This window comes from Lolium rigidum, chromosome 2 (assembly GCF_022539505.1).
Source record: "Lolium rigidum isolate FL_2022 chromosome 2, APGP_CSIRO_Lrig_0.1, whole genome shotgun sequence".
Lineage (NCBI taxonomy): Eukaryota > Viridiplantae > Streptophyta > Magnoliopsida > Poales > Poaceae > Lolium > Lolium rigidum.
In genome coordinates, this window is record NC_061509.1 from 162,291,358 (window position 1) to 162,306,815 (window position 15,458).

The following is a 15,458-nucleotide window of genomic DNA, read 5'->3' on the forward strand; positions in this document are numbered from 1 at the left end:
TTCCTCGAAGAGTTGCGCACGGAGGGAGTCCACTCCACCTAGTATGTTGTAGCGCTGCTGGGATCCGAATCCAGAAGATATACTTCCGCACCTTCGTTGGATCGGAGATGGTAGCGTCGTTGAGCATCGTATGTGTGTGAAACTGAGGTGTTTCCACTTCCGGCACTTAAGGTCGTATGGGAGGACTGCCACTCGACCCTGAGGTCGGTGACGAGTAAGACTACAACATCCATATTCTAGCGGAACGTTAACTTCTTTCGGTCTTCAAAGGTGTGAACACCGAATCCCTTCTGTTACAGCATTACTCTTAGATAGATCTGGACATATCGGGATCCGTTAGTTGGATTTTTTTTGTTTTCTGCTGCAAACCCCTACACAACAGCGTGCATGTGGGCAAGGCGGCGGCGAGCACGGGGATAAGGTGGTGGCACACACGGGGCAAGGCGGCTTGCACGTGCGCACAAGGCGATTCACGCACAACGCAAGCCGATGGCCACGTAGGTGCATGTTGGAGCGCACAGTGCTAGCAGTTGCAGCTCAAGGTGTAGAGGCTGGCGGGCAGGCCGTGGACGAAACGTGGAGAAGTTAAAATAAATAAATAAATGCTGATAGTGGGCTTTTTGGTGGAATATTCTCGAATATGTTGTTTTATTAAGGGGTCTGATTTGCGAGACGCAATTTTGAGCTCTTAAATCACATTTACCTACACGTTTATATATGTGATTTTAAGGGCCGTGGGATGGGGGTCTGCTAGAGTTGCTCTTAGGTGGAGCTAGGCAGATATGTGTAATGAGAAAAGACAATAAGGAGAGAACATAATTGATAACAAAATTAGATAAAAATGCATAACTATATATATAAGTACTTCCTCCCATCCTAAGTATTTGCCCTTTTAAATTTCACTAGGAAAACAAAAATTTGACCATCTAAAAATTACGGCCATCAAACAATGAATTACAATTATTCAAATTCAACGGATTTTTTGCTGAAATAAAATTTTGAGAAATCTTCTCAAAAATATAGAAATCATAAACACTTTAGTGACTATTCTACTAAGAAGTTTGAGGTCATTTAGGCTTTTCTTAATGATTTTTTTGTGAGAGAAAAGAGTATATTTTCTTGAAGACGTGGAGTACTGGAGTAGAGGGCCCAGATGGGTAATGCCCAACTACCGTCCGGCGGATTTAAAAGCCCACTCCAGATGGGAAATTGAAAACTAATAATTTCTCCACTGAAAAGCCCGAATAATTCCGAACTCCGGCAATGTCTGCATCACCATCAGTGGGCGATGAGGCCCCCATCAACGCGGTGCTCACCGACGACGAGCTCCGTGCGGTGCTCGCCAGGCTGGGGCCCGAGTCGGAACGTGACGCGTTCGGGCTCGTGTGCAAGCGCTGGCTCCAGATCCAGAGCTCCGAGCGGCGCCGCCTGCGCGCGCGCGCCGGTCCGTCCATGCTGCGCAGGCTAGCAGCGCGCTTCCCGGGCATCCGCGAGCTGGACCTCTCCCAATCGCCGTACCGCTCGTTCTACCCTGGTGTTATCGACGACGACTTGGACGTCATTTCCGGGGGCTTCTGCAATCTGCGAGTCCTCGCCCTGCAGAACTGCAAAGGTGAGACCTCCTCTTTCGATAGCGATCCATTCGCTATGTTTGTGTCACTGTGTGCGTGATTTTGCAAATGCAGAACGCTAGCCTTCGTACCAGATGCGATTTGTGGTCTATTGGTGTTCTTTACCTGCAAAGATGGGAGAGAATAGATCTTTTTGGGCTTGGGAAGAACTTTGCTGTGTCATACAGTGTGTTCTAGCAAATGTGTCACGAAATTGTAATGGTACTGGGCAAAGACACGTTTTGATGGTGTGTTTCGGCAAAGACACAAAAATAACGGTGTCCCGTAGCAAATTTTCCCTTTTAACTAAGTTAATTTTAAGTCGTTAATCAGAAACATGTGAACCAATGAATTTGATGTACTCCTACGAAATAACCCAGACAGCTACAGCTAATGCTAGATTCGAAGTGAGAAGTGCATACAAGTGAATTTTCCAAATTTCTGAAGATTTTTCCAGTGTAGGTTACATTACACTGCTAGACCATAGAACTCGACTCGAGTAGAGATGTTAGTCTACTGTGGGACCAGGAAGATATTTGCAGCCCCGGTTATGCTATGTTTGGTTCGATATGCCAGGTCAGATAAAAATGCTCAGTTGTCCTCAATTGTGTATATAGACATCCTGATTTTTTTGATGTGGGATCCCATCTGTAGTTGTTTTACAGCTCCCAGAAAAAGTTCTGTTCGGTACTTTGTTGTGGTAACGACCCATTGGTTCATTTTGGATAGTCTGGCTAGACAATTATAAGCTGGGCAAGTGTACTCTAGATAAAATATTTAATCATACAACTTGTGATCCTTTGTAATATTCTCTGACACGGTGATACATATTGGTAACTTTCAAGCTGTTGTTAGTCCTTGCGGTTCCTGCGCTGAGTGCTACCTTTTTTGTTAGCCGTCAGGCTGGTTGCTGAAATGTTTTTTTTTTTTTTTTCACTGTTGTAGCTGGTATCACCAGCAGATCTTAAAGCTTTCCACAAATCTGGGCCTTTGTTCTTTGCTCTAAAAAACAGTTGCTAATTTTTTTGAGGAAAATAAATATTTCCAATCTTCAGCACTTTAAAGTTACTAGCAATTCTAGAGGTTATGAGTCTTGGCTTTGATGCATTCATGCAGTTCAGAACTGAAACCAACATCTTTGATAGTTTCATTGCCATTTTGGCTTTGGCATACACTTTTTTAGCATGGACCGACATCTTTATGTTTTCTAGAACCTAAATGGTACTTAGCGTTGTGATGGGGACTTCATATTATATAAGTGGAACCAGTAATCTCATTTGGGTGTGAAATTGTTGCTATTTCTTTAATCCATTGATAATCTATTTACATTGTCCACTGTTCATGTGTCTCTTAGGTATCACTGATGTTGGAATGATCAAATTAGGGGATGGGCTGCCATTTCTACAAACCCTAGATGTCTCTCACTGCAGAAGGCTTGGTGACAGAGGTTTAAAGGTGGTTGCATTGGGATGCCGGCATTTGAGACAGTTGTACATCACAGGTTGCAGATTAATAACTGATAATTTGTTGCATGCTATATCAAAAAACTGTTCAAATTTGGAAGAGCTTGGGGCTGCGGGATGTAACAGCATAACAGATGCTGGAATCTCAGCTCTAGCTGATGGTTGTCATAATATGAAGTCGCTGGACATAAGCAAATGCAATAAAGTTGGTGATCCTGGAGTTTGCAGAATTGCTGAGGTTTCTTCGTCATCTCTGTTATCACTGAAGTTGTTGGATTGCAGCAAAGTAGGCAATAAGTCCATCTATTCACTAGCTAAGTTCTGCTGCAACCTAGAGACTCTCAGCATCGGTGGATGTCGGGATATTAGCGATGAGCCCATAGAAGCACTAGCTCTTGCCTGTTGCAGCAGCCTCAGGAGCATAAGAATGGACTGGTGCTTTCAAATAACAGGTGCCTCACTGAGAAGTCTGCTGCATAACTGTAAACTTCTTGCAGCTATCGATGTCGGGTGCTGTGACCATATAACTGATGCGGCATTTCAGGGAATGCAAACAAACGTGTTTCAGTCAGAACTGAGAGTTCTGAAGATCAATAATTGTTATAGCATCACGGTTGCGGGAGTGAGCAGCGTGATAGAATCATGCAATTCACTGGAGTACCTAGATGTCCGATCATGCCCTCAGGTTACAAGGCAGAGCTGCGAGCAAGCTGGGTTGCAGTTTCCTGGTGGCTGCAAGGTGAACTTTGAAGGCAGCTTGTCTGAGTCTGATTCATCTGTTGATAGGTTCTTCTAGGATCGCTTAGAACTCAGTACTATCCAAGATTAAGAGTAGTTGTGCACTGCTCAACTCAGGGCCTGTATTGTAGAAAGTAGCACCGGGGCTCATGCAGTGAGCTGTATTTGAATGATTAAGAAAAGTGTGATTTGTGTAAACTTGAACAACTTCAATGGAACAACGCTTCCTGAGGTTGATAAAATCTTTTCGTATTTTTTTTTTTCCATTTCCAACATGGACTAAAAATGACCTCGCAAATACTTATAAGGTTACCGCAATTTGTCATAAATTCGTTCGCTGGTACAATGCTAACTCTAACCTAAACATACTTGTAGTTACCAAAAGAAACATGACTTATCAACCTTGTCGCCAAATTCTCTACTCCGTATTTCATTTGTACTCTTTTTGAGTTTCACAAGTTGACAAATGGGTAATATGTCCCTAACGCTAAACCCTAATAATTATAAAAGCTATAGATTCAATACCTTGAAACCTTTTCCCAAACAAATTGCAAATTCCAGCATCGCACTTCATAAGTTAATTAATTTAGCAGTATAAGTTTATATAATACAAATCAGAAAAAATAAGTTTTGCGGTTTGAAAACTTAGTTTACTCCGAGTTTATAGTTTGCAACTTAAGTCTATTTGTTAAGGAACCTAGGTTTGATAAATGGACCGAACTACCCGGCGGCGCCGCACGGGTAGCGATCTGTGCGGCGGGTGGCTAACCAGCTGAAATAGGCTCGCGGATATTGTTCCGTCAAGTTAACACCTAGATTGACAGATTAGCACGTCGTGACATGGTTCTGTCTCTAGCTATAGTACGTCCTTCGTGACTGTGGGGACAAAAAAAGAGCATCTGCAAAATTCCGAGCCACGTATTTTTTACAAGGTTAAGTATCTGGTATGGTTCTCACTGTTCCCAAGTCCCAACACCTTGCAGCTCATGTCTTTTCTTCGTCATGGTGCACCGAAATTAGTATTTTTTATCACATGCATGTCTCCATAAACCATTTACAAAACGGATGTTAGCTATGTTAATTGCGTTCTAGTTGCCAGATTACTACTGTAATTGCCAGATGCCCTTACTTATGCCTGGTTATCAGATTTAGGTGTTACTAATTCACAGATTAGTTAGGCCTAAATGCCAGATTAATTAGCCCCTAATTGCCACAATTACTAATTATGAGAAAAGATAATAGTTGCCTACTCCTAGTTTCCAGATTATTTACGCCTAATCACCAGGTTCAATTGTTAATGATTTGCATGCTAATTAGGAACTGAACGCCAAGAAAATTTTAAGCCCAATTACCGGTTTAATTAGCCTAATTGCCAGGTTCTAAACTTCAAAATTATGTAGCCGCATTGGAAGGAATCAATCGTCCACTGGTTCACAGGCAGAAATCATGTTCAATCTCAGCAAAAAATCAAGAGGGGATGGGTACACAACTACTCGAGGCAATGGCTCGATGTGCTGGGCAACGGCCTCCACCGCAGCTCGTGCTCGGCGGAGGCGACGGCCTCCCTGCTGCTGCGTGCTCGGCGTGCGGCGACGGCCGTGCTCCTCGAAAGCGGCCTCCAGCGCGGCTGTGCTCGGCGGTGGCCGTGCAGCGACGGTGAACTCCGGCGCGGCCGGCGGCGACGGAGGGCTCCCGCGCTGCCTCGTGCTCGGCGGCGGCCGTGCCGCGACAGAGGGCTCCTGCGCGGCTCCGTGCTCAGCGGCCTCCTCCTCCTGTTTTGCTCCCGGCGCTGCTTCCCATCCTAGTTTCACGCACAGACCATGTGCGGTGGCACCGTGAGGATAAGATTGATAGTCACTTATTAGGGGACGATGCGTTTTTTCCTAATAGTAGCCGCCGCACGGGAGCCGCATCGATGCGGCGCTGATCTATAGATTTTCCCTTGATAAATTCCATAGCTCCGGCCCAACATTCATCTGTCTCCAAGTTTGTCAAAAAAAAAAAAAAACATCTACACTGGAGACTGGACTGGATTTTCTTTCTCAAAATTTAAACAGAGGAATTCACCAGCTAATGATCCTGACCGTCGAAGTCCATCTCCTCCGCATCTAGATTTTTTCCTCTCCAACCCTCCCCTATCCCCTCCTCGCCCGCCCGCGCAGCCACCCTGCTCTCCTCTCCTGCTCCGACCTACCCAAAACCCACCCAATACGGCTCCAAAATCTCACCTACACTCCACCACCGCTGTGCCCTGGAGCCGCCGACGTGCCGTGGCTTACCTTCACCGGCGACGCCTCAAACCGCCCCCTCCCCTCCACCCACACCCCAAAACCTTCCCGCGCCGCCGCCATCGCAGCTCCCCTCCTACCTCGTCGCGTCCCAGCTGCCTCCGCCCCGTCCGCTTCGAGGTATGAACCTTCGGTCATCCAGTGATTACTTAACCCCAAACTAGCCTGCACAGATGTATGGTGCGCACACCACCAGGCCATGTAGATCCGCCCCCGGATTTCTGACCTTGTTTTCTGATTATCTTGCACAGCTACAAGCACGCCCTATCCCAAACTTGCTGAAATAAGAGCCTCCAACATAGATAGAATTGTCGAGTTCAGGTGCCGTGTTTGACGTTATTCAGCATTTTGCACAAATGAGGCTAATTATCGGGCAAGTTCATCGGAACGTTCTTGCTTTGGCATCATCCCGGTCATGCTTCGTCGTCGGCGACCACCTTCCATCCAGAATGCTGTCGCTGCCGCGTGCAGCTCGGTTTCATCAGAGTGCTTGGAGGGGCAGCCAAGCTGTCGAGGATAGCGGCAGCGCGCTGACCCTAGCTAACCTTGACGTCCAAAGCAAAGCTGACTATGTGAAGAAAGAAAGGGTGCCACGAACCGGAGGTCCGAGGCCAAGCTCAAGAGACACCTCCTACAGTGTGAAACCAAAGAAGGTTTATCCGCCTAAGACTGCCTTACCGAAGTTGCCGGTGGTGAAGAAGAAACTGAAGATTGATGAGGCTTTGTTCTCCGCGAGTTCATTTGAAGAGCTCGGTTTGCCGCCGTTGCTCATTGACCGGCTGAACAAGGAAGGCCTGACTTCTCCAACCGAGGTCCAGTCTGCTTCCATTCCTGTCATAGCACAAAGGCATGACGTGGTCATCCAATCGTATACTGGGTCGGGGAAAACCCTTGCGTACCTTCTCCCTATCCTTTCTGAAATAGGTCCCCTGAAGAGGGCTGGAGAGCAGGGCAAATCTGACAAGAGAACAGGTATAGAAGCAGTTGTTGTTGCTCCTTCAAGAGAATTAGGAATGCAGATAGTGCGAGAGGTGGAAAAGATCTTGGGTCCTGATGACAAGAGGCTTGTGCAGCAGCTTGTTGGCGGTGCTAACCGTTCGAGGCAAGAAGAAGCATTGAAGAAGAACAAGCCAATTATTGTTGTTGGAACACCTGGCCGTATTTCAGAAATTTCAGCAGCCGGCAAGCTACAGACACATAACTGTCGGTTTCTTGTACTGGATGAAGTCGACCAGCTTTTGTCATTTAATTACCGCGAGGATATGCATAGAATACTAGAGCATGTTGGTAGGAGATCTGGCACTTCATCTTCTAGTGGCATCCTTGGTCCACTTGCTAGGCGGTCTGAGCGTCAGACAATCTTGGTATCAGCAACAATACCGTTTTCAGTTATACGTGCAGCCAAGAGTTGGGGTCATGACCCAGTTCTTGTTAGGGCTAAGAGTGCTGTCCCTCTCGACTCAATTGCTGTTCCAAGGCCTATGCTGTCCCAGGGTGAACCAGGCTCCGATCCAGCAATGTCCGTTAATCAAGCTGCAGTTAACAGCTTGCCTCCGTCATTGGAGCATTACTACTGTACATCGAAGGCTCAACACAAAGTTGACACCTTAAGGAGATGCATCCATGCTCTGGAAGCACAGACGGTGATTGCATTTATGAACAACACCAAGCCACTGAAGGATGTTGTATTTAAGTTGGAGGCCCGTGGGATAAAAGCTATCGAGCTACATGGAGATCTTGGGAAGCTTGCAAGGTCAACGGTCTTGAAAAAGTTCAAGGCAGGTGAATTCAGAGTTCTAGTCACGAACGAGTTATCCGCTAGAGGACTGGATGTGCCAGAATGCGACCTTGTGATTAACCTGGATCAGCCAACAGACTCTACACACTACGCCCACAGAGCTGGTCGGACTGGACGTCTTGGGCGGAAAGGGACTGTGGTTTCAATATGTGAAGAAAGCGAGGCATTTATTATAAGAAAAATGCGGAAGCAATTGGGTGTGCCCATCAAGCCATGTGATTTCACTGAAGGCCAGATTAACGTTCATAAGGAGGAGGATGTGGAATAAACTCTACACTGTGCCTGCTCAACTCTACTGTATTACTTTAGTTTCTCCAAGCAGTGTTGCCTTTCATGAGCATTTAGTCTAGTTTATTAAAGTATTGCCAGTAACCATTTTTGTTCAACAGAGATTGGATACATTGGAAAATACTAAGTCTTTTCTGGTAATGTTTAGCAGTTTTTCTTATGAAGGATCAGTATTCAGCTCTACTATTTTGTTTTGTTGTGCCCCTCTTATGGAGCCATATCGTGATTTGTAAGGTGGCTACTGGAATACTTTAATACTACACTGGTGTTATGTATTTCAACTGCTCGTCTGAAATATAAGAAAAAACAGGCTGAATGCATGTGCTTAAGTCGAAAGCTTTAGCCGGAAATGTATTCGATAAATTTCTTTCAATACTCACTGTGACAACAATAGCCCCTATAGCTCAGTGGTAGAGCGTCAGTCTTGTAAACTGAAGGTCTGTAGTTCGATCCTGCATGGGGGCAAATTTTTTTCATCATGTTTACAGTTTTCGCTGACCTTTTTTATCATATTGATTTTTCTAGATGGCGTTTTACTTTTCCCCGTCCTTTTGTAGCCTGTTCTTTTCTATATGGTGTTTGACTCTCTTTATGTGCCTTAACAAACGCAATCCAACTGCAATGATACGTCCACGGGCAGTCCAGCTTTCACTCCGTCTCATTCTGATACAAGCAAGCAGGAATATGTGCCAGTGTCGTAGGGGAATACTTTCTTCAGTTGGTATTTTTCTCGTCCAGATGCAACACAAACACTTGCAGCCTGTTAAACTTGAGATATGCCTTTGAACTCTCAGAACATGGTAATTGTTTTTAGAAAAACAGGGCACTGCCCCAGTTCTATTGCTGAAACCAAGTCTTACATCATTCGTTTTTACAGGCCAAACACACCACATCTTGACAGGGAAACACAGTTTTCATCTAATCGTGGCTATCAGAACGAAATACACAAATTCCGGTGAAACCAAGGTTTGCTGATAACCGCTGCAAAGGCACCAGTAGCGGCAGATTGGCCAGCAATCTGCATCCCTGCTCGTGGTTTCTTCAGCAAGTACCGACCAAAAGCACTGTCTATAGTACTGTTGCAGCCTTGCTAAAGCCTGGAGACATACCCTCGTCAACTTATGGCAGAGAGAGCTAGGAAAAAAGAAATTAACAACTAGGATTTTCAGAGCTTGAGATTTTCCAGTTATTCAAGATTCAGATTTTGATTAAGCCATTGCGGAGAACTATAAGAAAATCCTTTTTGCAAACAAGAGAACTGTAAGATTGGCGATGAAGAAAGCACCAGTGCTAAACTTCAAGAGTCCATGACCATGCATGTGAAAAAAACCATGTGTTGTATTCGAAGATTCAAAATAAGATGATGCAGTAGCAATGTGGCTCGACAGATAGCCCATGGCTACAGTTGTTTGCTTGCAGTAGGCGGCAAACCTGTGATCGGACCAGATCACCGTGCTGCTTGTTACGTTATCTCTCAATAGTGGAACTGCCGAACTGGTACTCTTAAGGTCGTAAGGGGGAAAAAAGGATGTTCCGTTATCCCTCACGAAAACAAAATTTTCAGCTTGTCAGATGCCTCTAGAAGTGCGACCATACAAGGTCCGATGACCATTATAAGGATAAATGAAAAGAGAATGTGGTACAGGCAATTATCCACGTAAGGAAATGATTAAAAAATCTAGATCATACATTGGTCACAAATTTTATCTCTTATGCACAAAACAAGTATTGATCACCAAAAGAAGCATGAGAAACATCCATCAACAACACAAAATATTTAGCTTGTCAAATGCCTCCAGAAGCGCCACAATATACAAGGTAAACGAACCTTATCCGTTGACCATGCAGGATAAAATAAGAGGCTATGTTAAATTTTCATAACTTTCATGGCCACAGGTGATCATCCACATAAGGAATTCACCGTTCAATCTAAAATGTGATGACAGAAGCATCGCATATATTGTTTGATTGATGACTACATGATATTGCTCCAATCAACTTATTTCAGAACAAACACTAGTTAATTTGATGCTTCTTTGACATTCATGATCCAGACTCCGTTGGAGTTTTCGCAACAATGGAGATAGCATGAAGACCCGAGTTCAACTCATCGGTCAAGAGATCATACACCATCCTGTGACGCTTCACAAGGCTCTGGCCCTCAAACTTCGGTGAAATTACCTTGATGTTAAAATGTGTCTCGTTTGCATTGTCCTTCACAGCTGCATGCCCAGCATGTTGGTAAGAAACATCTTCAATATCAAGCGTACTGGCCTCCAAAGCAGACTGCAGCTTTTGCCTCATCCGAGCAGCTCTCGACAGCACAGCAGTGGTACCTCGTGAACCCATCATTGTTACAGTCTGCTTAGAAGAAAAATGTACTGGTTATGCAAAATAATCACTGTTACAAGTAGGACCACATGAAATTACAGAGATAAACAGCACAATGGAATGTTACATACTTCATAAGCATACGCATAGTTGATGAACAAACAATCCAAGGCCAGAATTGCATCACATAGATAAATAAAGAATACTACCTTAGCACATCCTATTCTCAACAATTCATTGCCTCAAGTCATGAATAAAACATGTAGCACATCTCTCTTCATTTTAGATATAGGGCAAACACCTCGGTTACATATTCAGTTTGCAGATTCTAGTTTCTGAGCAACCGATATGAAATCAAGATACAAAAAATTGAACAAATACAGTTTATCTTCGCTTGACCTATGTAATCTCCACATGTCAGGAATAGGTCGAAAACAGCCTAACAACACCACTGATTCCAATTTTTTGAACTAAACCCAGTGTCCTTCTATCTCATGAAGAACAAACAGCGAAGATGCAAGCCACATGTAGAGAATCAAAAACCTAGATATTGCAATTAGACACAAAACCATAACCTAGATGGTGAAATTAGACCGTCCTTCAATAGATAGATTACAGTGGAAATGTAGAGATAAACAGCGCAATGGAACATTACATAGTTCATAAACATAAGCGTAGATTGATAGATGAACAAACAGTCCAATGGCAAGGTCAGAATTGAATAATATAGAAAACTAAAGATTACTGACTTAGCCCATCCTATTCTCAATAGTTCATCACTTCAGCCCTCAGGTCATGAATAAGAGCATGTAGCCCATGTCCATTTTCTTTTACATACAGGTCGAACACCTCGGTTCCATTTTCAATTTGCAGATTCTTTTTTTTTAGAAAAACAGGGCATAGCCCCAGTTCCATTGCTGAAACCAGATGTCACAACGTTTATTACAACACAAACACATCTTGCCAGGTTCACTCAAACCTACCCATCAAAAGATCTAGGGGGAGAAGTTCCAGCACACTCATAGATAGCCCACTACAAGGGGGGAGAGACCACTGTCGAGAAGGAGACAGGGGAAGGAGGACTAAGGCCTATGCAGGACCCTAAAACCTTCACCGTCTCCCACCAGCATCAACGCATTTGCTTTGCAGATTCTTGATTCTTAACAAGCTACAAAAATTGGAAGAACATTGTTGTTCTCTTTTTTTTTTTTGGATGAAACGAACATAGTTTATCTTCCCTTGACCTACGAAATCCCCATCTGTCTTGAATAGATTGAAAATAACCTAGAAGATGTAGTATCCTTCTACCTTAATAGAAGGAACAACACCACTGGTTCCAATTTTCGAACAGAATCCACTATCCTTGAATTTTAGAATCTCGTCAACCGACAGCGAAGTTGCAAGCCCCATAGAGAGAATCAAAATTTCAAAACCTAGATGAATACAACTGGATACGAGTCGTAACCTAGATGATGAAATTATACTGTCTAGATAGATTGAGCTAAATAAAAACTACAGGCATGTAGGGTATCTTCAAGCGGATCTGACGATAAGCTTAGAGGGAAAACAAAAAGGTTCTACGGTTGCTGTGATCTAGCCCGTTTGTACGTAATGGACATGAAATCAACTGGCTGCACAAATTTTATAAGCGATGCAACAAACATCGAAAAAAAAAGCGAGGAGAGCTTACGCCGGAAGATCTGCTGTCTTCTGTTGCGTCGGCGGCGGCTACGTTGTGGAAGGGGAAACCAGGGGAACGAAAACAACTCCAGATGTATTGCGTGAAACTTTAAAAAGGCGAAAAGGAGTTTTGCGGTGAGGGTGGATCGAACAACCGACCTTCAGATCTTCAGTCTGACGCTCTCCCAACTGAGCTATCCCCGCTAGATGTCAGCAAAGAAAATGTAAACTATAAGACCTTGTTCGGCAGGCCGGGTTTCATGTGTTTAAAGGTGTACTCCCTCCGGTCTCTTTTAATTGACTCAAATTTAGTACAAAATTTTACTAAATCTGAGTCAATTAAAAAAGAACGGAGGGAGTAATTTTTAAGGTCAACCACGTGAAACACACTAAAACACTCTACATACCGTTCGGTACTCCAGTTTTAGACGGGTCTAGCCCATATCTGGCCATAGGCAGCCCGGCCAGAAATTCCCGGGGTGGGCAGCTCCTGGTGTCACCAATGGGCTGGGCCTAGGCCTGGAAATTTGGCTCGAAGAGTAACTCGGGCCGGGTCTGGTGATAAGGAATTAACTTATCGATGCCTACGAGTTGCAGATTAGGGTTTAGTTGGAAGTAGAGGGCAAGTAGATCTTGAAGGTTTCAGCCGGAAAAGTACTCGACTGCTATGAAAACTAGGGTTCCGTGAAACAATGAATCGATCCCCTCTTTGTCCCTCGACTCCCCCTTATATAGGAGGCGGAGCCGAGGGTTTCGTAATACACAAGTTACAGAGTCTGGGAGGGTTTCTCAACCGTCCCGTAATAATTACAAGTTGATATTCCTAATACAATTCTATCTTTCCAAACTATGTAAAACCTCGGGTCGTGGGCCTCCAGTAAACCCCGGGTACCATCTTCGGCAGGACTATTGGGGATGCCTATGTCAGTAGCCCCCGAGATTTTGCTTGAATCGAAGAATCAGGGAAAATTTCCATCTTTACAATCTGCACATGATTTCTTTAATTCGACAAATAATATTTATAAAGGAATGATATATTGCACAGGGATAACGGTAATTGGGGCTGGTTCATCTGACAGATCAGGTACCAGTTAACTGCTCTCGTAGCAATCCGCAAAACCTACTTCAAGATCACGTCCCTGGACATGATCTCGGGATACTGGCGTAATTCGACATGTGCCGCTTAAGGTCTTACCAAATGTCGAATTCCAGTCATGTTTTATCGGGTACCTAACGCGTCCGTTAGGATTTTTCTTCGTATCTGTTGCTACGGAAAAATTAGGCGGTGCCACGCCGCACAGGACGGATCCCGGGGACTTACCTTCGCTGAGTTTTGCGGCATTCAGAGATTATTTTGCGACTGAGGCGCTCTGAGAATATATTGTCGAGTGCTTTTTCCGGCTGTTGGAGTAGCACATTTGTTCGAGTCACCGGATGACTTATATTGTTTTTAACTTATCCTCCCGATGGGAGTATATGAAGAGTTATTTTGATAACTCGGAATATGCTCACCAAAACTTATTTATATTTCATCGGGCACGCGAACAGCCTTCCCGATGGGAGTAGCCCCCGAGGCTACAGCCAAGTGCTTGTACTTGGTTGTAGGCTCATCTTTTTAGTATCTTTGTCACTATATTGTCATGTTTCATGCTCCCTTTCATATTTATCGGGTGCGTGAACAGCGTTCCCGATGGGAGTAGCCCCCGAGGCTACAGCCAAGTACTTGTACTTGGTTGTAGGCTCCACTTTGTCTTTGTCGCAATATTTGAAAACATCAGCCTCTGACTCATCTCCACCCGAAACTTCTTTATAAAGTAGCCCCCGAGCATTTGATAAAAAACTTGTATTTGGTCAAAGGCTCTCGAGATTACCAGTCGTCTTTCACTGTCGCCACTTTTCATAAGATCACAGCCGAGATTATTCATTGGTAAGGTGACATCAGTGCTGACGGTAGCCATGACCACCGTATCGGAAAGACGCGAGAGCTGTCCCTTCACTGACCTGCGGGCCCAAAATCTGCGACCCATTGACACGTTACGCAAGTGGGGGACACACGTCCTCCGCTTTTCCTGGCACGCGCGGCATGCGCGCTGTCCGATTTCATCATGGTAAAAATACCGTTTTACCCCTTGAACCACGTGTAGATCATTAAGTCCATTCTTATTCCATCCAACGGTGCGACACTCTGGATGGACCTGCTATAGATACCCATCATCGTCTTTGTCAATCCCCTTCGCCGCACCATTGCTCATATCTCCTCTGCTTCAATCCCCATTGCAGTCACAAAAAGCTCCAGAGCTCACACCGTGCCCTACGCCCTCAACGTCAGTCGTTGATGCCACCGCGGCCAAGGCTCACGAGGCACAACACTCCCGAAGCATCGATGGCGGCGCAAGATCTGGGAACCATGGAGTGGGAGAGATCCAAGATCTCCGCGCAGGACATCAACCTGCTGAAAAAGCTTGGCCTGAGCAAGAAGAAGGACGCGCTGCGCTTCCTAGGCGAGGAGAGCTACTCGACGCCTCCCATTGAGTATCGGGTTAGCTTCGTTGACCACCTCATCCGTGGCCTTTCTGCACCCATCCATGATTTTCTTCGTGGATTGCTGTTTGTGTATGGGCTGCAACTTCATCATCTTACTCCCAACTCTATTCTCCACGTTTCTATTTTCATCACTCTTTGCGAGTGCTTCCTTGGAGTCCATCCCAATTGGGCTCTGTGGAAGCGCATCTTCCTCCTCCGCCGCAATGGCTCCCCAACATCGCCTACAACATAGGCGGTGCTGTTATTTGCGTCCGCCTTGATGTCGAGTATTTTGATGTCAAATTCCCCGACTCCGTGCAAGGGTGGCGCAAAAAATGGTTGTATGTTCGCGAGGAATGCGCTGACTCGCTGGAACACAACATTCCCCCTTTTAATGGCAACGAAAAAAATCCTCCGCTGCCGCTCCTGGGATGCAGAAGCTACCGACGAAGAAAAGTCGGCGACAGAGGCGCTGATGAAACGCATCCACGAGCTCCAAAATACTCGTGGCCAAGAGTTGTCGGGTATCCAGATTACAGCATATTTCCTTAGGATTAGGGTGCAGCCTCTGCAAGCTCGCAAAAAACCCCTCTGGATGTATGCTGGCGACAAAGATGTGGATCGCATGTCGACAGATCTATCGGTCAAGGACTTAGAAAAACTTGTCCGAAAAATCTCTTCACTCAACAAGAAAGACACACTACAAGAAAAGTTCTGATAGACAACGTCTCAAAATCGT

The 15,458-nt window shown here is 45.0% G+C and overlaps 3 protein-coding genes and 2 non-coding genes across 6 annotated transcripts; 3 read left to right on the forward strand and 2 right to left on the reverse strand.

Annotated features, from left to right (window-relative positions):
• Positions 1–1,254: 1,254 nt before the first annotated feature.
• On the forward strand, positions 1,255–4,024 carry LOC124687592 (F-box/LRR-repeat protein 4-like). Its single transcript, XM_047221369.1, has 2 exons — positions 1,255–1,612; positions 2,965–4,024. The coding sequence occupies exons 1-2, from the start codon at positions 1,264–1,266 to the stop codon at positions 3,867–3,869; spliced, it is 1,254 nt and encodes a 417-aa protein (XP_047077325.1). The 5' UTR covers positions 1,255–1,263; the 3' UTR covers positions 3,870–4,024.
• Positions 4,025–5,981: 1,957 nt separating this feature from the next.
• LOC124692521 (DEAD-box ATP-dependent RNA helicase 47A-like) lies at positions 5,982–8,460 on the forward strand. The gene is made up of 2 exons (XM_047225920.1): positions 5,982–6,219; positions 6,351–8,460. Exon 2 carries the CDS (start codon positions 6,456–6,458, stop codon positions 8,163–8,165), a length of 1,710 nt encoding a protein of 569 aa, XP_047081876.1. The 5' UTR covers positions 5,982–6,219; positions 6,351–6,455; the 3' UTR covers positions 8,166–8,460.
• Positions 8,461–8,578: 118 nt separating this feature from the next.
• On the forward strand, positions 8,579–8,650 carry TRNAT-UGU. The gene has a single exon. It is a non-coding gene; the product is annotated as a tRNA-Thr (tRNA).
• A 1,295-nt stretch (positions 8,651–9,945) lies between these two features.
• On the reverse strand, positions 9,946–12,360 carry LOC124687593 (protein BOLA1, chloroplastic-like). Of its 2 annotated transcripts, none has more exons than XM_047221371.1 (2): positions 12,207–12,360; positions 9,946–10,542 (listed from the first exon to the last, which is right to left on the reverse strand). In XM_047221371.1, exon 2 carries the CDS (start codon positions 10,535–10,537, stop codon positions 10,229–10,231), a length of 309 nt encoding a protein of 102 aa, XP_047077327.1. In that variant the 5' UTR covers positions 10,538–10,542; positions 12,207–12,360; the 3' UTR covers positions 9,946–10,228. The 2 variants fall into 2 exon arrangements, with proteins under 2 accessions (XP_047077327.1, XP_047077326.1); XM_047221370.1 differs by having other exon boundaries at positions 9,946–10,546; positions 12,207–12,357.
• TRNAF-GAA lies at positions 12,328–12,400 on the reverse strand. Its single transcript has one exon. It is a non-coding gene; the product is annotated as a tRNA-Phe (tRNA).
• Positions 12,401–15,458: the final 3,058 nt, after the last annotated feature.

Coding starts and splice junctions, on each gene's coding strand:
- LOC124687593 (XM_047221371.1), bottom strand. CDS start 10,537: ATGATGGGTTCACGAGGTACCACTGCTGTGCTGTCGAGAGCTGCTCGG.
- LOC124687592 (XM_047221369.1), top strand. CDS start 1,264: ATGTCTGCATCACCATCAGTGGGCGATGAGGCCCCCATCAACGCGGTG. Junction 1,613..2,964: donor CGCCCTGCAGAACTGCAAAG/GTGAGACCTCCT, acceptor TGTGTCTCTTAG/GTATCACTGATGTTGGAATG.
- LOC124692521 (XM_047225920.1), top strand. CDS start 6,456: ATGAGGCTAATTATCGGGCAAGTTCATCGGAACGTTCTTGCTTTGGCA.